Genomic DNA, 23,404 nt, shown 5'->3' on the forward strand with positions numbered 1-23,404 from the left:
ATTTAAAGAGGTTGGTAAGGTTGCGTTAAAGCAAGGCGGTTTCAGTTTGTCCGTACAGAACATGAACGCATCGCCTGTGACGTCACTCACGAAGGCGGGCTGCTCAGTTTGAGCTTCGAAGCGGTGCTGGAGCTCCTCCTGCCTGGCTGCGGTTTTATGTTTTTTTTTTTTGTTTGTTTTTTTTGATGGTTGTGAAGTTAATGAGCTCCATCTGAGAAGCTCCAATCGCCGAGCTGACTGCCCAGAAGGGAAAAAAACAAAAGCCCCCTCCGTGAGAGGACAGCTGCCGTGTGAGACACTCGAGGACCTGAAAAGAAAGGTAAAGTTTGGGCAGTTTAAGCTAACTCGACGTTCGAACCGTTATCGACATAAACTGATTGGACTCCGAGGCGTTGGATCCGTGAAACACTTTAAAACAGTACATGTAGTTTCAGGCTTCATCAGAACATGGTTTGGGTTATATTTTTGTGGGTAATATTAACAGTCTAGGTATCTTTTTCCTCGCTTTAACGCACGGAAGAAGAAAAAGCCCCCCGGACTCTATCAGGTTAGCTAAATCAAGCTAACGCTCATCCGGAGAACTAACTTATTTATTTGTTTTTATCCTCCATTACATGTTTTTATGTTTTGAATCGAATCAGCTCATGGCTCCAAATATTACATGTAGTTGGTTTATAATGGAGAGTTTTTAATTCGGACATAACGTCAAAAAAGGGGTAAAATGTGCATCAAAATATTCTCGTTTTGCCCACAGATCATTAAAATAGCAGCGTGTGAAATGTCATCATGAGCTTCGGGTTGTTGTTTAGCTGTCAGGCATGTCTGTGGTTCTGTTGACATAAAACCACACCCAGGATTGGATGGTATTTCTCTGCTGGTTGTGCCATTGTCAAACAAATGATTTGCTGCTGAAAAAAAGACCCTAAACAGACTCTTAAAGTCCCTGGAGTCTGCCTCAGCTTGTTAAAAAAAAACAGCTTTGACATATAAAACTGGATTAACTGCTTCACATGGTGAGAGTCTGTTAGCAAAATATCTCCTGAACTGCTGAAAACGACCACTGGATGGATACCAGTAGACCCCAAGCATACGTAACATTATTTTTAAGGTTTGACTAAAACGGCTACAACTAAAGTATTTAAACATCATATTTTCTTGATAGTAATAACATAAATAAACCACAATTTACTTTTCTTGCTTTCAAAACAAATTAGTAATTCTAAAATACGTTTATTTGAAATATAGGGGGATCCACATTAAACAGAAGCTGAGCTGGGGTTGCCAGGTAAGAAATGATAAAATATCGGACTGTCTGTTTAAAATGATCATATTTTTAAACCTGATTTTCCACCCAGCCATCAAAATCTTTGCACATTCTCCAGTCTGGTCTTTGTGGGTCACAAATTAGGTTGCATCTTTTATGACAACCAAATTTAACATGCATGTTCTTACACACACTGTGTGTGCTGTGACAGGAGCTTCCTTTAGACCCATACTGTCTGAACCATGACTTTATGTTGCCACACACACACACACAAGTTTTATCACGTGTTTACTTTGCTGGAGATCTGTGGTCAAACATGACTATCCAAGTTTCTGTTTGTCATCCTGTCACATGGCTTATAGGGGACTTTTTTTATAATCCAGTAAATTTGTTTCTTGCGCAATGTGTGTGTGTGATAAGTGTGTGTATGTTTTAGGAGTCTTCAAATGTTTTAAAGCAGTGTATCCCTGTTATTAATCCTTATCCACACATCATGTGAACTTGGAGCAAAGCTGCAGAGTTTGTGGCCTTGACATTCTAAGAGTTTCAGGAAGTGGACGCCCACCGTGTCCTCTTTATTGTGCCTGAATTATTCTCTTTTTTTCTCATGTTTTAGTTGAAGATAATTTACAAAAATAAAGGGCAACTAGTTAAGTCGACAACATTGAAAATAATACCATAAATTGCTTACACTGTCTGCACTAGCACTTTTAGGAAATGCACATTTTTTGCAAGAAACGTCAGAAACATTCAGGCTTTTTACTATTTTTGTTCCCTAATACAACCTGTGGTTCCACTTATTGGTAATAACTTTCACAAGAAGCATCATTTAAATATGATAAACATGTTAAAATATGTAATAACTCGTAAATGTGTTGCGGATGCCTCATTATGAACCCTCTGTGTCTTTGTGTGCAGGAGGGGGGATGGTGGTTCCATACGAAGGCCAGTCTTTCTCTGCTCTGAAGAAGAAATGCCAACAGAATGGAAACCTGTTCGAAGACCCTCTGTTCCCGGCGTCGGACCAGTCTCTGTTCTACCAGAGTAATCAAATCGGCCGGGTCACCTGGAAAAGACCTAAGGTGAGAAGAATGAAGGTTTAGCCAAAGATTTCCATGATAAAATACTTTTTTTTTTTTCCTGTGAGCTCGCTGTGTTAAACAAACTGCGCTGACGTCTTCAGTCACATCCGAACTGTTACTAAATTTAACCAGATTCAACTTTTAAAAGCATCAACAGAGAAATGGTTCACAGATGGAGACAGGAGTAGGAGGGAAATGGGGGTGGTGGTCATGAGATGAGCCTGTATCTAAACAGAGATGTTGAATGGACTGAACAGGGAAAGGAATTTAAGGAATTTCTCTTAACCCCTCTGAAATCCAGCCAAAGCTTAGTTTTTATTTTGTTTGCATGTGTATATATATATATAACTCATTTTTATTTCCTGTTATGAACATGTTGATTTATCTCTCTGAGAGATTTTATTTGTAGCTGAGGCTGTATTGCAGAATTTGTGGTTCTAAAATATTAATAGTAAACTTTGTAACATCCTAATATGGAGTGATACGTGTAAACCAGAGACGGCAGGTCTGTTTCTGACCGCTCTGAACCAAAACTGTTTACTTCCATAAATTCTCTCTCAGATCTCAGTAAAACACACAGAGTGGTCCAACACAAACAACCTCCCCTGAGCTGAAGTTTGTTCGTTCATTTTCCCTCCGAAAGGAAACTCTTTTCAAACCAGACTGAGATTAAAAGATAATTTCAAGCCTGCAGTCTTTCATTTGTACTTATTCGTAGCTTAAATAATTCATGCTACTTCGTCTAGAAAAGCAATTATACAACCCCAGTTTTGAACAAGTTGTTTAAAATGTAAATTAATACAGAATACAGTAATTTGTTAACCTCATATTTTACTCACAATGAAACAGAGTTTTTAAGATTAGATACATTTACTTGAAAATTGCACCCTTTCTTTGATAAAATAAGGTAATTTTAAATTTTATGGCAGAAGCATATGTCAAAAAAGTTGGGACAGGGGCAACAAAAGACTAAAATAAGTGGTACAAATAAAAAAACATCTGGAGGAGCTTTTAGTAACTAATGAGGTTAATTATCAGCAGGTGAGTGAGAGGAGTGGAGATAAAAAGAGGATTTTAGAAAAGCTGAATCTGTCAGAAGATGGGCAGAGGTTCACCAGGCTGAGAAAAACTGTCTAAAACTGTCTAAAAATGGTATTAGCAAAAATAGTAATAGCAATTTCAGAATAATGTTCCTCAAAACTTCAAATCTCCCATCATCTCCAGTTCATAAAATCATCAACTGATCTGAAGAATCTGTAGAAACCTCTGAGGTCAAAGGTCAAGGCTGGTTCTGGTTCTGTTCTGCTCAGAAACACTTCCACAGATCATCGTCTGTAAACACAGTTCACCGTGCCGTCCACAGATGCTGCTTAAAGCTCTATCAGGCAAAGAAGAAGCCAGATGTGTACAGATGTGTCTCCTCTGGACCAAAGAGGAGAACTGTTCTGAGGTCAGCCTGCCTCTCTGATGGTATGGGGGTGCATTAGTCTCTCAGGAAAGGATCTCCGGGTTTTAACATCTGCTCCCATCCGGATGTATTTTTTTCAGGGAAGGCCTTACGTAAGATCCATTAGGGAATAAAATATGGGTTTATGGGCGAATCATTGCCTTCTGGTTTTATTTACATTTTACGCAACGCCCAACTTTTTCAAAATTAGGGTTGTATAAAAAGAAAAGGTTTTGTTTAAATCTGTTTCTGACTGAGTGACATTTTACAAAAGTTAATTCACTTGAGGAACAAAGCTCAGGGATGCTCATTATCCAAATGTTTGTGTATTTATCAAGGTTCGTGTCCAAGAACATTATTCTAAGATTTATTCACTGGATAATTTCTGTCTGTTGTTCCAGGGCAGGTAAACACAAAAAGCTTATCAAATACAGATAAAAATCAAAATCTGTAAACATAAATGCAGTGTTGCACATCTGAGAACAAAAGCGAGTTTGATTTATTTTATGAAATATTTAAAAGGAGGCTGTGTTTCAGCTTTTTTTTTTATTTAGATGATTAGTATGATGACATGGCTGCAGCCAAAAATAAACGTTTTTATTGAAATTTAAACTGAGTTATCCTCAGATATCTTAAATCATCTGCTTTGTTTCACTGTGCTGCTTGTTTTCAGGAGTTATGGAGCGTAATCCAAACACACACCCACATAAAGCACTTAAAAAAATAACTGAGACTCTGCCAGGAGCTGGTTTTAAACGTTTTCTGCTTTCGCAGTACGCAGCAGAAAGGAGCTAGAATGATCTTCTGTCGGTCTCTGTCTTAATTTCTGTGCTTTGCTGTTTATTTCTTGGAACAAATTCAAAATGTTTTTATCAGAAGTTATTTTTCAGCAATGACATCGCCTAATTTCTGATCTTTAAAAGCATAAAATCACCCACCGCTGGTCAAAACTCGTATATCTTAGCTGCTTTTACGGTCAATCATTAATAATGAGCAGATAAATATTTAAACAGGAAACTTAAAGTGCACCCGGAGATCAATGATATGGATTTTCTTTTAGAGTAAAGCTGGAGAACGTTTTGTTTTATTGTTACATGGTTAACATAACCTTTTATGGTTCTCAGTGAAACCTCTACATAAACACGTACTGCACAAAACTTCCAACTAATGATAAACACGAGTCTTATCGGAGTTCTGGACTATTGTAACTTCAGATTAGTCCCTAACCTTCTCTGCTTTAGTCTCAGTGGAAAAGGAGGTCTTTACAATGACTGTAAATTGTCTTCCACCAAATATTTTTAACTGTTTAACTTTGGTCCTGTTTGAACATATTTGGTTACTTAAGAATTGTGCCACTAAGATTACTGAATCAGACATTTTACACATAAAATATTCATGTAATTGCCTCTCTGTGTGTTTGTCTGTCGTGGACAAATTTTAATTAAACTCTGAAAGCAATCATCGGTTTTACATCATCAAAACATAACTTGCTTTTAAGTCCTGGATGGAAAGGATTTGCATCTGGAAGAATGATTACAGTGCTGTCGTCACTGAAGGTTACATGGAGCCATTTGACTAATTTTAAATATTCAAAACTACCATTTAACCTCCTTTCAAACTGGGACTGGGCTATCTGCTGGTAAAATCTTCCTTTCTGACAAAATGTTGATATTTCATAGCTGAAAGTGATTTTGGGTTGACTTTTAAGTAGTTAAGATGGAGACAGAAAATAACAGAAACGCAGTTATTCCCCGTATTTATTTTAATTTTCTTTTATAGTAAAGCCCTGACCTTTTGAAAACCTTTGTTTTTTGATGTCTTATCAGTTGGTTTAGTAAAGACCGGAGATTTAACTTCTTTACTTCCATTGTAGATTTATGCTGTGCATTTTAAATCTTTCCGTTTCATTTTAATAAAACCGTCAGGATTAAATGCAAGTTATAGCAACTTTTAAAGCTAATTGGGCAAAAAAAAAAGATTGTTGGCATCAGTCTCAATCATATCTTGTTCAAAGAAATTGAGATCCACAGAAGGACTGATAAAGCTGATAAAAGGAGGTGAATTGCATGAAACAGTAAAGAAAATGGTGTTTAGTTTTGTTTAGCACCAACTCTCAATAAGAGTCATCTCAGGCCCCTTTTAAAGTGAGGATAAACAAGGTAAATCCATTCAGTGTGATCCTGGATTTATCAAAATTAATATCATTATCGAACTAGTTCAGGTCAATTAGGTTGTAAAATACGAATTTGTCTTGTTCAGAAGACCCATTAAATTTCATGCGTACATTTCGGCAGGCAGAGGTCGATTTCAGCGGGAAAGCACATCCAGAAAAACCCGACTTAGAAAGCACGGCTGTGTGCCTCAACTTGTTGTCATGACAGGAAAGTTACCCAGCCCAACACAAATACCAGACCAGCAATACCTGGAATGAAACCACGTGTACCATACATTTAAGATGTTTACATTTATCAGCATTCTGTATATAAATGAAGAAAAAGAAGTGACCATGATTGATGTGGGATGTTTTAATAGCTCAGAGTCGACAGCAACATAACTAAAGGGATGGCTCAAGATCACCTGAGAGGTGATCAAACAGTCTCGCTTTCTGGTTTTGGAAACTCGATGAACCACCACGCCTTCTAGGAATCATAATTTAACCTTTTAGTCTGAGAGTGAAGCTTTCTTTGAAGGTACAATGGAGCTGTATCATCAGGAGGTTTTTATTCCTTTAATGTGAGGAGAAGAATTTAAAATTGGCAAGGAAGCTGTTATAAACCAGCTGTTTTTGCATCTGTTTAGCCCTCTAAATGTGTGGCCATTGAGCAAGGAGCATTCATTTTGTATCGTTTGGTTTCTTTTCCAACATCAGTCACTTTAAACAAATCTTTAAAACTTTTCGGCAAATATTTGCTTTTCAGTGGAAAGTTGGATCGGGATTTAGTTTTGGTAGGTGCTGCCAAATAAAACCACAAACCGCCTACCACTGCATCTGTCGTTCACTACCTTAAATATTGTATCTTGCTTTTATTCCAAACATTATATTGTGTGAGACGAGTCGATGTTTCCACAGAGTTGGTGGTTTTCTGGGTGTGTGGCGCTGGTTTATCCCAGCTCTATCATTTGGTTTCTGTCCAGTTCCTCTGTGTCTCTGTTGCAATGTGGTTTGTTTTGCTTTAAGTAAACCTTGCAATCTTTTTTTTAACTGGACGGTGTATTTACCCTGTACTTAACTACTTGCAGTAGGCTGAACACGTTGGGTCACACCCTGCTTCTTGGTATCCTCACCTGGCAGCAGCAGACCACATCCACCTTCCGTTGGTCCAAGCGATAGTTAACCAGAGTCGCCACATAAAGAATATTCTCATATAACACGGAGATGCTCTCTTTGTTTATCTCTGTGATGCTGTCGGACGATCAGACGCAAGCTTTAAATTAATTTAATGTATCGTTTCTTATCTTTATTAAATTTATGGGCCAGAAAAATGACTCCAGCACCTAATGCATTTGACCTCTTCCTTCCAGGAGCTGAGCAGCGACCCCCACCTGTTCGTGGACGGCATCAGCGCCCATGACTTACACCAAGGCCAGCTGGGAAACTGCTGGTTTGTGGCCGCCTGTTCCAGTCTGGCCTCCAGGGAAGCGCTGTGGCAGAAGGTGAGTTTCAGGAAAACAAAGAAAAACACACACGTCGAATTCCGTAGTATAAACAAGTTCACATTTTTATGATTTTTTTTGGGGGGGGAGATTTTTCGACGAAGTGTTCAACTGATGGTTGTTGAAGTCAAGGAGTGAGAGACACAGATGTGTGGTTACCGTGGTGACCATAATGAGCCACTGGCAGCAGCTTTAACATTTATTATTTTGGTTAGCTATGCTCTTATACAGCAAAATGTCAGTATTTGTTCTTAGCTTAGATTGTTCTAGTTTCTACTGCAGTGGTATCCAATCCTGATCCTGGACGGCACAGTCCTGCAGGTTTTAGATGTTCCTCTTCATCTGTGTGTGTATAGGTGTGTGTGTGCATATGCTTGTCAGCTTTGTGTGAGTGAGTGTGTGTTATTAAGGTTTGTGTATATTTATCCGATTCTTGCGATCCAAGTGGTTTTTCTTGTAGTTTTTGAAAACTTTAAAATTTTTCTTAGCAGTTTCGTCTTTTCACATGCAGACCTTGGAACCTGAAAACTCATTTCTTTTAAGAACTCTGGCCAGAATTAAGTTTTTCAGTTACTCAGACAATAACTTTTATATGTGGAGGGAACGGTGGAGGTATTTTTTTGGGTTCTGGTATCTCGTTACATGCTGTCATCTGTGTTGGCCTCACAAAAAGCTCGAGTATCTGCTTTGTTTGCATGGCATGTTCCTGACAGCCCTTCAGTTGTTTGTGCATTTTTATTTAAATAATAATTTTTGGGATTGTTTCTGATAAAAATATCTTTCACAGCTTTTGTTTCTTGCCCACACTAAAGAATAAAGTCTTATTTTTTTATTCTTTACTTGAAGGGTATAGATTGTTGTAGATTTCGTCGTGCACATTGAATCATCAGATCAACTCATTGTTAAGAAATGGTCATAAAATTTGAATGTTGAGCATAACAGGTGTTTAGGACCATTTAAACTTAAAGTTTTACTTTAGGCACCACTTTAAATAAAAACTATTTCCCCATAAAGTGAATTATTTTAAAAACAAACCGTCTTGTATGGATTCTGAGCTGGAGGCTGCCTCACCTGGATGAAACACCTTTCCTCCAGAAGGTGGCAGCAGGAACCCTGACTCTGAAACCTGTCCTTCAGGGGAGACGTGAGACCAGGAAACAAAGATCTAAACTGTCACGTTTCACTTTTTAAGATACTGATTAAAACTTAAAACAGTTTTTGGTGGAAGTGCTGAGGTGAAAAATAATTCATACTTAGTCTGTGTCACAGCAGCCAGTTTCTTAGCTGACGCTTCCTCCAGGTTTCCACTGAGATGCTGGCAGAAATTGTCTTTAGCAACATATTCTGTGTTTGGAGGATTGGAAGGTTTCTCTGCTTCTGGATGGGGTTCAGGTCTGGACTCCTTTGGTCCAGTCCAACGTCTTTTATGTTGTGTAATTATTCCATGAACACTTTTTGTATGTTTCAGTTGGCAGCTCCACTGTTTATCAAAGCCAAGTTTTCCTGCAGAAAACTCTGCCTTTTCCAAGTATTGTTCAAGATCCAAGGATCGCCACCAAGCCAATACAGATTATTTTTGAGCCATTTTGTTGCTAAAACTCTAGACAGGGCACTGCACAAGACTGATCTTTGGATGGAGATGAAGGCAAGGAAACAAAATCCTTCTTAGCCTTTGCAAGTGACAAGAAGAAAGCTTTTGAGCATCAATTCTGTGGATCAAATAGATGAAAACAACTTTTTTTTTAAACAAAAGAAACAAGAATAAATGCTGAACTGCATGCTGTTGGCTGCAGAAGAACTCAGAGGATCCTTGCAGACTTGTTCTGCTGATGAGAGTTACGTCACACAGCAGAGAGGAGGCAGAAATCAGAAACTGCATTCAAGATTCTGACTGGAAAATGTGACGCAGGTCTTGGTCTTGGGCCGCAGTGGACCGAGACCATGATCTGAAACTTACAGAGTCTCAAAGAAAGGGTCGAAGGAGAACAATATCATCATTTTGTAGTGGCCCAGAAGGCCAGACCCAAATCCCAGAAAACCAAAAACAAAAAGACCCACAGAGGAAAGATCCAGAGAACAAGAAATGTTTTGTGTGTGGAGAGAATCTTTGCCTAATACTGTAGCATAGCTGCTGCTGCCAACCCAGTTTCTGTTTGCATAATATCTCCTGAGCTACTGGTTGGATTTTATTATTTTTATTTTATTTATTAACCTTTATTTAACCAGAAAAATCCCGCTGACATCACAGATCTTTTTTTGGAGAGAGGCCTGAGTCTGAAGGCAGCCCAACATTCATGTTTTTATGCTGGTGTAGATTCTCAGTCATCCAGACCATGGTAAATTCTAAAAAGGTTAAAAAACAAAAACAACTGGACTTCTATTCTGTAGTTGAAGACGTTTCGCTTCTCATCCAGGAGCTTTCTCAGTTCAGAAATAGAGAGTGTGGAGTTGAGCTTTTAAAGCTGAGATGTGATGTAAACTGGATTGCTTGCAAATTGTTCTCACTCTCCTAACAATAGAGGCTCGTTAGGGTCCTTGTTTGTCTGACTCACTGATGGGCCATCTTGTCACATGAGTGCAGGTGTTGATTGGAGTGATTGGAGTCAGTAATCTCCTCCCATGAGTTTTGAGCCGTTTGATTATCTTTGTGATCTCTCACAGAGGGATCGGATAAATGCTGATACAGGCGAACCAGCTCTGCTAGAGCACCAAAATTCTCGCGCGGTCTGCACCAACTTAGAAAAATTGGGAGGTGCGCGACAATGTGCCTTATAGTCCGCTGTGCCTATATATGACAAAAGATCAGAAATGGACCATTCATTGAGAGTGCGTCTTATAATCCAGTGTGCCCTATAGTGAGGAAAATACAGTAATTTTATTTGGCTTCTAACCTAAAGGAACGATCAGTTTGTAAAGTTTCTTGTAATAAAAGCGTAAATAATAACCGGTTTGCATTGGTGTCCAGCCTTGGCGGGTTGTGTTTTTCCTCTGTTCTTTCCACTGTTCGCTCGTTCTGCCTCGTCTCAGAGGTCCTCTGCAGCTCTCGGTTTTCCGTCACCTGAACGGAAACCAAAGTATTTTCCAGGTGTCATAGTCTCCGTGGACCCACCAGTCCTCCAAACACCCTTCAGGGCTCAGGACAAACACAGGCTCTAAAAAAAATTAAGCCTCTGGTGATAATTTCAAATTAGACATCCGGTTTCAACCAAATATCTAACAGAGGGATTAATATTGTTTAAAAAATGGCAATTTAGTGGCAGTAGAAACTTTGTACAATTTAAAAAGAGAGATTTTCTTTTACATCTGGGTGGTGGTATTTCCTAAATTTAATTTTACTGGCTTTGTTCTAGATTTATTTGATTTTCTGTTTGCATAATGAATTCTGCTAAAAAAATAAGTGGTATAACTTGGTCTGTTTTATGTTAATGTTTTTGCATTTATTGTAGCAATGAATATATTTTTCAAGTATATAATTTTACATGAATGGTTAAATTATTTCTGCAGCCTCAAAGGAAAATTATTGCAAACAAAGCCGCTTATTGTTCAGTTTTTTATTCAAATCTGTGAAAGTCCATGAAAAAAAAAAAAAATTTTATTGTTTAAAAAAAAAAAACTTGTTTTTTCTAAAGTAAAGCAGTAAATATAATGTTAATAACGTCTGTCTGGAGCTATATATTTGGGTAATTATGGTGTTTTAAATCCTGATGTTTTTACTTAATGTCGTCTAAATAAAAATCCCAAAGACAGAGAAATACTATGAACACTTTATTGGCACATCACTTAAGGTATTTAAATCACACAACACATCAGAAGGATCAGTCTGAATTAAAAACTGGAGTTTAAACAGGAAATATAGAAGAATAGTTTGAATTAGAAACAAACTCTTCCCTCCATGAAACTACAGGAAATAACACAAACGTTTCCTTCAGTGAGTTTAATCCCGTCTGGTTTTAGATCAGGTTAGAGATGTTTGATCCCTTCGCCAATTCTGTCCATTTTATTCGTGCCACAAGGAAAATACATCTTAAAAAAAACTTTATTTTTGAAGATTATTGCAGCCGGTAAAAATATAGGAACTTATTTCACTTTAACTGGTGAGGAATTCTAGTTATTCTTTAGATCCAAATAAAAAAAATAAAGAAAAATCACCTAATATTGGTGAAAGCACAACATCAGCTCAGTTGTTTTGGTACGATACAGACTGTATTAATTATCATAAATCATCGATTTTCTCCCCTTTTTCTTGAATTGCTGAACTTTCATTGTGTTCTTTAGTTTCCCTCTCTTACTGCTTTTGCTTTAATTTCTTTTTTCATCCGTTTAAAAAAACGTGAAAATAATTAAGATGACTTAAATTTCTAAACATGACTGGGGAAGCATAATTTCTTTCTGAACTGGACACCAACTAATGAAACTTTTAAAAGCAAAGCTGTTCGTCTTTCCTCCTTTAAATCCGTTTCCTCCCAGTGAGAAAACAAACAGCTTTCAGTGGCTGTCGATTAATGTCCCTAAATTGATTTTTATTCAACATATCAGCAGTTATTTGGAGTGGAAATTTAATGACTTATTCCCTGGCACTACTTTATCATTCTGGAAGCAGTGAAGTCATTAAAAAAATCACTTTATTGTAACATTTGGGTGAAATTCTTTTAGTGAATGAAGGAATAAGTTGACTATTTTTAACCTCAAAGGTTTTGTTTTCAAATGTAGATTTATAACACTAATAACATGAGCTGCATGACCATAAAACAGGATGAGATACTCAAAATAAAGTAAAATATTTGCTCTATTGCTTCTCGTTTTGTTTTGGGTTTGTGCTTTTTTTAGTAAATGTTTGAACTTTGTCTTATAAATACTTTATTGGGTATTAAATTTAATTTCTTGGGACTTTAAAACTGAGCTGCAGTCTGAGTCAGAAAAACATGGAAGTGTACAAAACATGGATAGTTGAGTCGTCGAGAAGGAGAATATTTAATCTAAAAATAAAACATTTAAAAGCTTTTTCTAGTGTTTTGAACAGGATTCTACTGGCTGAAAGTTAAATGTCATTTCTCTGGGATGAACTCAATCGAGCAGTTGAGATTTGCTGCCTCTGCTCCATCTTTATAAGCAAACAGGAAGTACATGACCTTCCTCACTTTGGCCAGCTCAGCAATCCTTTCGCCGAACTCCTGCATGTCTGCCTCCAGGCATTTCAGCGGCAAATCCTCAGGGTCTGCGGCGTTTCGCCAAAATGTCCCAATCGGCTCCAGAAGCTGACGGGTCATCAGGTTGGTGAGGTCAGGGGTCCAGTGCTGGGAAATGCCAGTGATGGTGACTCGGCCGTGGCCCGAGAGCGAGAAGTACCAGCGGGAGAAGTTCAGCTCCTGGATGGAGAAGTCCAGACGGTGCACGGCTTCAAACGGGAGAAGCAGACGTTCGCCGTCCTGCCGCTTCTGACCCGTCCGCTGCAGAGAGGACACGCGGCGACGCATCATCTGCAGAGGGAGAGGAGAACGCACCGTTTCAAGACTTCTGTCACAGTGAAGCTGGCGTCTGAGAGGAACTGAGACTTAATTCATGCTGCGAAGCAGGTCCTTTGGTTGTTTCAGTTTAAGAAACAAGAACCTCACAGTTTTGTGAGCCACGCTCATGAAAATAAACCAAAAACTGACGAGGCAAAACGCAGCCAAATGGCTCGCTTGTCGTTTGGTTTCTAACTCAGAATTCAGTGAGGCTGCAATGAAACATTTTGCCTTTTTTCTCACAATTTTGAGTTGCTAACTAGTCTCTAAAAGTCACAACCCAGTGAGATGCTATATTAGCAATTTAAAAACGGCATTTTAATGTCATTTCTTTTTCTTTTTTTACATTAAAATGTTAAATAATGGTCTGTTCCTTTTTTCACCCTGACTAAAGGAACTGAAAGAGGCGGTGTACCATCCCAGAGTGTGTTTAAAAAGCACGCCAGTGTTGCTGAATCAATGAACTGACAACAACGTAGCTGTTTAAAATGATGTTGTGCGTAGCAGCTGCCCCGACACAAACGCACACATCGATTTGGTCCTGTGACTTCCTCTGCCGCTGGCTTTGTACATCAGCTTTAAACTGATTGTTTTAAAATGGCTTTAATAGGTGAAGCCTAGACTCTGCTTTAAACTCTTCTGATCTCTTCAGAAACGGAGCCGTGAGTGCTTACCTGTAGATTGAATTACTCTGAATGATCCTGCAGAGGAACAGTGTTTTTAAACAGAACGTCAGGCTAATAGCCGGCACTGATGAGCAGATCTATGACTCGTTTCACTCTGGACTTTGGAAGCTCCTGGCTTGAAAACTTTTTAAAAAGGAAATGTTCCCAGAACAGCTGCTTGCATTGAAACAGAAAGATGTTGCTTATAAGCGTCTCCTGAAATAGCTGCTCAGCAACAACAAATGAAATGTATTTTTTTTATTTTTAATACACATTTGCAAAGATAAATTAATATGTTTTATAGATGGCCACGTTAACCTGATCAGTGAGGATTTTAACCCTCCGTTGTGTTTAATAATCATCGGGGACAGTGTTTGTGCAATTAGCTGCATTTTATTTCGAGTGTAAAGCACAAACTGCACACACACTCTGAAGGCGCCGTTGTGTATCTGTAAGTGAGAAGTTGTGATTTCAGAGTGTGAAGCTCACCTCCGTCAGAGCCGTGTCTTCAATAAATTCCAGCACCAGTTTCTCAGAGGGAGTCGTCTCCTTGTCCATGTCCGTCTTCGTGGTCTTATTCCCGGTTTTAGGAAGCCTGCCTGCGTGGAGACGAGCAGTGATGGATGGAGCTGTGGAGGATTTTTTAATCTCACCCTCTCCAACCCTCCCTCTCCTGTTTTATAGATTCGTATGCCGCCTCCTCCCCTCCCGACTGTTTCCATCACTGCGAACCAGTTTCTCACTTTGGCCCACAGCCTGTTCCTCCCACCGCCCTCCTACCCACGGGGTAGTTCAGTTAGAACATATTGACCGCCATGAGAGGACGGGGAGAGCACTGGGACATCAGATCGATGCAAAGGGCTAATTATTCTGAGCATCCTAGTCATCAGTGTCGCTATGTGTGATCAACTTGCTTAACAGCAAACCACTCAGAAACCAAGAAATTCTGCTTTTATACATTTTAACGAGAACATCCGAGTTATTAGGGGAGAATTTAGGACCTAAACGGAGTGCAAAATTAGTCTGAAGTATTTCATTTTTCCCCAAAAGTATGACAGAGAATACTTCTTTCTGCTCACATTGTTATTATCTCCTAATATTATGGGAAAGATAAAATTTCTCATTTTTTGTTGAGGTGTTGAGCAGGTGAGTGATGTTTGGGGGCGCTAGGCAACAGGGATGCTGATGACGTACAGGAGGGAACGCTGGGAGTTTCCTGAGGGACTCCGGGAGCTCGGCTCGTCGTGGCTCAATGGATCTCATACTTATTTATATCCTTCACCTCACTTTGGATCGTGTCTGTGTTTGTGTTACGCTGTGACATCAGCGTTAATGTGCTGTCTGCAGGGACCACATACAGGATATGGATGATAAAATGTTTTCAGATCATTGACGCTTGTGTCAGGTGTAAAAATGTTGTAGAAACTGACAAAAAGACCTCTTTACTTCAGTTTTTGTCTGGATAAATGTGTTTAGATGAATGCATGGTTATAAAAAAAGCAGCCCAAACTTTAGTTGTGTCAAAGTTATTTTTAGATATTAAATAATTCATGCTAATTTAATCTGGTAATTAAAAATGGAAGATTTAATCTAGTCATTAACCTGACCATATAGTCATGATTTTCACTTTATTATTTTAAGTAATAAACTGCAATCTGTTTAAAATTTATTCAAAGTTTGTCCAGTCTGTTGTGAATTAAAGACCTAGCATTTCCTCGCCCGCAGCCCTTCATGCCACAGTTTTAAACTGAGATCTTTTTTTACCGTTTTCTTCCAACCTTGGAGCTGAAGTGAAGTAAAATCACAAGATGTCACACTCAAAGTACGTGTTGTGAAAGACTTCACGACTACGGCACCAAATTTTAGCTCAATATTTATGGAATAGCAGCCATTTGTGTGTTTTCTAATGTCAATTGGCTGTGGCAGCCATCTTGAACTGGTTGTAGATGTTCATCCAATCATTTTTTTCTAAAATTTTCATTAAAATTCGTCTTGTGGTTCATGAGATATTTTGCTCACAGACGTTATCTGTTAGAGCTCAAACTTTTGGTTTGTTTTCAGTCTCAGCTGCCGCCACGCTAAGTTCTGGGCATAAATCTGATTTAATTGGAAGTTAATTGAATGTAGATGTGCATCCAGTTAATTTCTGCAAGTTTTATGAACATTTGTCCAGTGGTTCATGAGACAACTGAACAGGTTGATAATAAATTATATTTCGTATTTGTTGCCAGTTTTTACTGAGTGACCGCAGGAGTGTGTTTAACACGTTTTGTTGTTTTCCTGATACCTGCCAGGTGATTCCAGACTGGAAGAACCAGGAGTGGGATAAGGACAAACCGGAATCTTACGCCGGGATCTTCCACTTCCGGTTCTGGCGGTTCGGCGAGTGGGTGGACGTGGTGATCGACGACCGGCTGCCGACGGTGAACGGCGAGCTCGTTTACTGCCACTCCAACGACAGGAACGAGTTCTGGAGCGCTCTGGTGGAGAAGGCCTACGCCAAGTGAGCAGCTAAGCTGTTTGTTCCCCTGCTCTCAGATCAGTTTACGAACACCGGAGGATCTGTTCTGAGTAAGAAGCCGGACAGTCGGAGGTGCTGGAGACGCCACAGCATGTTTAACAGAAGGTTTCGTCTCCAGATGTTTCAGGTTTCTTAGAAGAACGAGTAAATCTGATTTAATTCAATCCTTCCCCAGGCTGAAACAATCGCACCTGATATCTGATTCACGGCTTCACAAAAGGTGCAACAATTTGTCAGTATCAAAAGAGCTGGAGTATTTTAATATCTTATAATCCAATTACATTTTCCCATCAGTTCTGCATCACTAACATGGCTTCTATTTTATCCTCCTGAGAAAATCATCTAATTTATTTTTTTTTCTTGAGCATCAGCTGTCTTTTATTTCTCAGTGGGGGGAAATAAGTAGCTTTTTTATGCCTTATTGTTCAGTTTCTGTTGAAAGCAGGAAGATTGGCTTCTGTTTGCCGAATGTGACATTTTTCTTTGAACGTTTAACAAATAAAATGTGCTTCTTGCAAAACTTTGGACGCCCTGAAAGACTAAGTGAGGTTCAGTTAAAAGAAGGTTTTTCTGGAGGGCGGGGGATATATAACTGACTATAAAAAATCTTTTGTTAATCTTTATTTTTATACACCTACAACACGTGAATTCAACAGTTTTAATGCAAATGTTATTTGAGTAAACAACTATTTCTTTAAGAATAATTTGATTTGTTTTAAATAAAATAAACTTTTAATCAGAAATAACAAAAGAATGGATCATTATTATATTTGAAAGGTAAAGCCTTAAATGTCTTTTGGACATTTACGACTAATTAACTTTTCAATTAAAGGTGGACGCCACAGATGATAAAAAACACAAAACTAGATATAGCTCAGATGTTTTTACAGATATTTATCTCAAAGTTTAGGTGACAGCTGAGAGTCAGAGCTAGGCCTTCGATTGTTGTTTTTAGGTATCGAGAAGGCTGAAAAGAAAATTAAAACAGTGTTTTTAGACAACCCGTCTGAAAGTACACTCTGTGTTTTTGAGGATGGGCGGGTGCTACGAAGCTCTGGACGGGGGCAACACCGCCGATGCCCTCGTGAATTTCACCGGCGGCGTTTCCGAGCCGATGGACCTGACGGAGAATGGCTTCAAAGACGACGAGAAAAAACGGAACGAGCTGTTTGAGAGAGTCCTGAAGGTGCATGACAGAGGAGGCCTCATCAGCTGCTCGATCCGGGTGAGACGGAGCTCAGACCCACACCTGGTAAGTGAGAAATTTACTACTTTTAATAAACCTCTGTCTGACGGGTGTTCCAGGCGCTCACTGCAGAGGACATGGAGGCCAAACTGAGCTGCGGGCTGGTGAAGGGACACGCCTACGCCGTGACGGACGTCCGCAGAGTTCGGCTCGGCCACGGCCTGTTGGCCTACTTCAAATCAGACAAACTCAGCATGATCCGGATGAGGAACCCCTGGGGGCAGAGGGAGTGGAACGGGCCCTGGAGCGACAGGTGGGAAACAGTATTGACTCGTAAATTACAGGCTCGCTGTTATACAGTTTGTTTTAAAAACAAAAAGACTCTGATCTGCAGTCAACAGGATATTTCAACTTACTTGTGGCGTCACTTCCTGGTTCTTTGTGCTGCAGCTCACAGCAGCTTCTCAGACGTCCAGCAGTCCAACAACTCGATTTCCTAATCAACCTGAAACACACAACCATGACCTAAAGCAATCATTTAGCTCCAGCGAAACACTCTGAGACTAAAGGTGCCAGGTACTTTTAGTTGAAAAGCATCTTTTACAGCAGTGGTCTCCAATCCTGGTCCTCGAGGGCCACCATCCTGCAAGTTTTACTTGTTCCTCTGCTCCAACACACCTGATTTGAATCAACGGGTGATTAACAGGCTTCTGCAGAACATGAAGAGGTGATTTAACCTCTGAATCAGGTGTGTTGGAGCAGAGAAACAAGGAAAACATGCAGGATGGTGGCCCTCCAGGACCAGGATTGGAGACCCCTGTTTTACAGTTTATATGTGGAAATGTGCAGAGATTTAAGGAAATATATTTGAAATAAGGCATTAACCTCAACAAAATGTGCCTCGGTGCCCATTTCTAAACCCAAATGTTTGCAAAATAATATATTTTAACTCACCACAGATTTCCTGCATACAGACAACTTCTATTTTTTTATTTACAAAAAGCAAAAAACCTGCTGACAATTTAGTTAGTTTTGAGTGAATTAAATGTTTTGTTTTTTGTGAACTGAAGCTCATTCATCAGAAAAATCACTTCTCATAAGCAGACAGTCAGAGTTTCTTATTAACAGTTTACAACAAAATCATATTTCCTCCCTTTTTTTGTAACTTGAAGGATGTTGTTCATCATTATTTAACCATTTTCACATCTCATCGATGTGCCTCTACAGCTGATTAACCTTTAGATTCAAGATGACCGCCACAGTTAACTGACCTTAAACAACTCGGTGTCAATTTTAGAGACACTGAGCTAAGATTTGGAGTGGTAGTAGCTGAGAGTTTATCACAACACACACTCTGAGCCTCAGATTGCTCTGAGTGTTGTTTTTTTAGTCTAAAACTCTGGCATGAAAGGTGGCAGGTAAAAAGATTTTTTGTGTTTTTTGTCAACAGTTCATGGTGTTGACCTGTTAGCTGTTTGTACGTTTAATCTTACGTTTCAACTGAATGTCTGGGTTCCCAAACTGTTTTTGTTTCGTAGCTCTGAGGAGTGGAAGAAGGTCAGTAAGAGCGAGAGGGAGAGGATGGGCGTCACGGTGCAGGATGATGGCGAGTTCTGGTGAGTTTTAGTCCAGTTCTGCCACCTGCTGGTAAAGTAAGGTGACCTGCTATCATTCTGGAGCGTCTGCTGAAGTAAACTTCAGTTATAAGTGAATTTTAACTGATATTAATCACTCGTTAAATTATAAACGATCCAGGATTTCTGCTCATCTTGCCCTCTTCCTCTCCGCAGGATGACTTTTGACGACTTCATTGAAAATTTCACGGATATCATCCTCTGTCGTCTCATCAACACGTCCTACCTGAGTCTCCACAAGACCTGGGAGGAGGCCGTGATGCGGGGCTCCTGGCGTCGCCATGACGACCCGCTTCTCAACCGGGCCGGCGGGTGCACCAACAACAAGCAGTCCTTCCTCCAGAACCCGCAGGTGTTCTTTCACTTGCAGGTTTCATTTCGTTTTGAAGACGGCGGCATCTTTGGTTCCAGGGACTGAGCTCTGATTGGCTTGTGTGTGTTTTTGTGTCGCAGTACGTGTTTGACGTGAAGAAACTAAAGGATGAGGTTCTGATCTGTCTGCAGCAGAAAGACCGCAGAGCCACGCTGAGAGAAGGGCGAGGAGAAAACCTGGCTATTGGCTTCGACATACACAGAGTAAACGGTTTAAAGATGTTACCCAGGATAAGGTTTGTGTTTATAAATGAAGGGACTGAATCCTGGTTGTGTCTCTCTGAACAGGTGGAGTTAAACAGGATCTACCGTATGCACGTCACCCAGCAGAAGGTCGGAGGAAGCGTCTACATCAACTCCAGGTCCGTGTTCCTGCGCATCGACCTGACGGAGGGGCGCTACGTCATCATACCCACAACGTTCAATCCCGGCCTGGAGGGCGAGTTTCTGCTCCGGGTCTTCACCGACGTTCCTTCAGACTGCAAGTACGTTCACGCCGTCGTACTTTAACTCTAGTTTCTGCAGCTTTACTGGACAAACTGATATTTTAGAAAAGATGGCTCTGATTGTGATGATCCTCTTAACGTTTAGTAACGTTCTGTGTGGCGAAGACTGACATTTGTTTGTTTTTGTTCTGCAGGGAGCTGACGCTTCATGAACCTCCTCAGACCTGCTGGTCCGGGTTGTGTGGGTACCCCTCTCTGGTCACTCAGGTCCACGTTCTGCAGGCTGACGGACTCGCAGGACAGGACTCCAGTGGAGGTAAATGTCCGGTCCTGTTCTTTGCTCCAAACGGTTTAAAGTCTAAACGACCGACTCAAGGAATGCATGTCACCCGCCACGCCAAAGTGTTAAACAGAGCGCTCAGAATATGTGATTGGAATGACTCTCAGCTACTTCCACGCCAAATTCCAGCTGAATATTTGTAAAATTAACTGAGTTATAGCCATTTTTGTGTTGGCTAGGGTTTATTAGCTGTGGCAGCCATCTTGAATTGGGTTAATCAGCTTGGTGATGACACCAGTGGAATGAAAATAATTTTATAAACTGTGTTTCCTCAGTCTCAGATCCTTACGTGATCATTCGCTGTGAAGGAGAGAAGGTTCGCTCTGCGGTCCATAAAAGCACCTGCAGCCCCGTCTTCAACACAAAGGGACTCTTCTACAGAAGGAAAGCCAACCGGCCAATCAGCATCGAGGTTCGTGTGAGTCTGAGTCCGTCTCTGTGACGCTGGCGGTGTTAAACTTGTCTCTGTCTGCGCCTCTCAGATCTACAACCACAACGTGCTCGCCGACTCCTTCCTGGGTCAGGTGACGCTCCCCGCCGGAGAGGGGAAAATCCAGAAGACGCTCCACTTGAAAGACAAGGATGATCGCCGTGACAACGACCTGCCCGGCACCATCAGTCTGTCTGTGGAGACCAGCTCGGTGCTGACCAGCATCTGAGGCACAGCTTGTTTACATTCAACGACTCTGAACAGAAATTAGAATAAATCCAAAAAAAACCACATAAATGTTACAGAACACCCGCTCTACTAAAAATACTTCCTAGTTTACTCTTAAACATCGTTTACGAGTTTTTATCTTCTGTCAGATCTGACATTTTATATTCTGTTTTTTCTACGGTTCACCTTAACCTTATTAACGTGCCTTTTTGTTTCATCGGCGATGAGGTAAAAGTTTAATTTTGATATTTACCACGTTAAACTGACAGAGCGCCGCCTCTCCGCGTTTGTTTAACGGTTTATTTCTGAGTCGACTGTTGCTTCGTTAAAGTTCAGGTTCCCTCTCAGAACCACGCCTGAAACCCAGTTTATAAATTCATCCTGCAGTGACAGAGGCAACAGGAGTAAAAGTATTCAGGTAGTCTGATTACTTGTAGATATTTACATGTCTGCCATCTGGAAGGAAATAACCAATCAGACGGCGACAAATGTTGTTTTAAATGCTGAGGTTCTTTTACTTTTATTTCTATGCTGTCATTTCAAGTTTTATTATTAGAATATTACTATAAACAGACATGGATTTTAGAGAATATAGAGAATTATATATATATATATATATATATATATATTAACTTTGCCTTGTTTATTAGGAACAAGTGCTCATTCACTCAACCAGTCAGTCATGCAAACAAATCCTGCAGAAAAATGATGCAGAAACTTTAAGTTACTGTTTACTTTAATTAAAAATGTATTAATGATGAAATTATTCCAGTGCCTCGAACCTCAGCTTCACTTTTTGTGACAGATGCTGGTTGAAGTGTTTTTGAAGCCGCAGATGTCCTTCGTCTTCGTTCGTCCTCGAAGAGGCGGCTTGACGAGAAAGGTCAGAGGTCAGGTCGATTTGAGCAGACAGGAAGGCCCTCTGCGCTGATCAGGATCAGGCTCCTCCCCCCCGATCGTTTACAGGTGAAACGTCGACCCTCCTGTCCTGTCCGACCCGGTAACGTCCCTTATTGACCACAGTTTATGTTTCCCTGATTTTAGTCGTAGAACGTGTCATGCCACGAAGCAAAAAGCTGCTTTTCTGTGAAGTCAGTTCGCACCGGATCACCTGAATCTAGTCGGGATCATTTAAAGTCGGAGTCTTTTCTTCCAGCCGGTGGTCCGGTTTCCCTCTTTGATGCAAAGTGTTTTATTTTGTTGTTTTTAAAGTCATCGTACTCATAAAGTCACCGGTGCCAAGTGCGATTATTTACCACTTCTGGTCGTTTCAGAAACGTCCGTGGCCTTCAGTTCAGGTTTGTTTTACTGATGCTGTGATGATTCCTGTGGACCGGCGGTGACAGCCGACACTAACTGGGCTCTGGACCACTTTTTAAAAACGGGTTTGAATCCACTTCCAGGTCTCCGATGAAACGTTCGCTGTGAAAGCAAAGCAGGCCGACAATCAGCTTTTTTTTAACTCTTTACGTGACTCGTATGAATTCCAAATCCTCCTCCTGCTCGGTGGAAACGTTTGTTCATTTGTTGTAATTTAACACCTCGACAGATGTTTGTTTTTATCCATCAGAGGAGTTTATGAAGGTTTAACATGAAAAAATGTCCAGAACTGGTGAATCTTTTAGGCGAGAAATAAAGTTTACTTCCTTAAAAAAATTTCAGCCACTGTTTGTTTGTTTATTTTAGCTGCTTCCCTGATTGTTTTTAAAGTTTAACACTTGTGGACAAGAAATAAGACAATATAAAGTTTATACAGAAACTCAAATGTGCAAAAACAGTTTTTTACTCATTTGGCCTCTTTACATAATAAATATTTTACCAGAAATAATAAAAATCTGATTCTCTTTATGATTTGTTTTCTCTCTCTCTTCAAATATAAGCCTTAAGTATAATATACTTTTAAAGGTATTATTGTTGGAATATTTATCAAAAAAACAAAGTAATCTGACAGTTTTTATGCAGTCTGGAAAAATATGGAAAACTCTGGAATTAGTTTTAATTTTTTTTTTTTTTTTTCAGATCTTAAAAAATAGGAAAAACATTTCTTTCCAGACTTTTTCTTTTCTAGAAATAAGATCAGATCAGATTTCTCTTATATAAAACATGAACACTGTGCAGATGTTTTAAAAATTCTAGTTCTTTGGGATGAAAATATTTTTTAAAAATGAGCGATTGAAAATGTTTCCACAGTTCTGTCATCACGGTTTTTGTTTACATTGTAAGAAAGCTTGTGAACTTCACAAAACTTCAATATTTTTTATATAAATGCAAATTATTTGCTATGAATTTATGCAACTAGTGAGCTATGAGTTAAAGCGAAACTATTTTCTGCTTTATTCTGAACATAAAGTTACAAAAAATTACAGAATTTTTCTCCATAAGTGTCGTTTACTGCTCGAGTCTGAAGGGAGACGTTAACCACTTGACAAAATTTAATGAAACCTTCAGAAAGCAATCATTGGATGTCCATCTGTAACTGATTAACTTTGAAGTCAGATTCAAGATGGCCGCCGCAGCCAACTAACCTTAGAGAACACGGAAATGGGTAGAAGTTGGTGGAATTGGCAGATATTGAGTTAAAATGTGGTGAGGTTGTAGCTGACGGTGATCCTTAACACGTTCTGAGTGCTA

At 39.7% G+C, this 23,404-nt stretch overlaps 2 protein-coding genes across 3 annotated transcripts; one reads left to right on the forward strand and one right to left on the reverse strand.

The window, feature by feature from the left end:
* Positions 1-129: 129 nt before the first annotated feature.
* capn5a (calpain 5a) lies at positions 130-22,429 on the forward strand. Of its 2 annotated transcripts, XM_017438012.3 has the most exons (14): positions 130-319; positions 1,246-1,285; positions 2,183-2,346; positions 7,316-7,447; positions 15,911-16,119; positions 17,170-17,362; positions 17,443-17,636; positions 18,862-18,939; positions 19,114-19,309; positions 19,411-19,533; positions 19,618-19,814; positions 19,970-20,091; positions 20,391-20,527; positions 20,598-22,429. In XM_017438012.3, exons 3-14 carry the CDS (start codon positions 2,191-2,193, stop codon positions 20,772-20,774), a joined length of 1,914 nt encoding a protein of 637 aa, XP_017293501.1. In that variant the 5' UTR covers positions 130-319; positions 1,246-1,285; positions 2,183-2,190; the 3' UTR covers positions 20,775-22,429. The 2 variants fall into 2 exon arrangements, with proteins under 2 accessions (XP_017293501.1, XP_017293499.1); XM_017438010.3 differs by lacking the exon at positions 1,246-1,285 and having other exon boundaries at positions 131-319.
* ompa (olfactory marker protein a) lies at positions 12,354-14,218 on the reverse strand. Its single transcript, XM_017438013.3, has 2 exons — positions 14,106-14,218; positions 12,354-12,924 (listed from the first exon to the last, which is right to left on the reverse strand). Exons 1-2 carry the CDS (start codon positions 14,172-14,174, stop codon positions 12,493-12,495), a joined length of 501 nt encoding a protein of 166 aa, XP_017293502.1. The 5' UTR covers positions 14,175-14,218; the 3' UTR covers positions 12,354-12,492.
* Positions 22,430-23,404: the final 975 nt, after the last annotated feature.

The sequence above is a fragment of the Kryptolebias marmoratus genome, linkage group LG2, assembly GCF_001649575.2.
Source record: "Kryptolebias marmoratus isolate JLee-2015 linkage group LG2, ASM164957v2, whole genome shotgun sequence".
Lineage (NCBI taxonomy): Eukaryota > Metazoa > Chordata > Actinopteri > Cyprinodontiformes > Rivulidae > Kryptolebias > Kryptolebias marmoratus.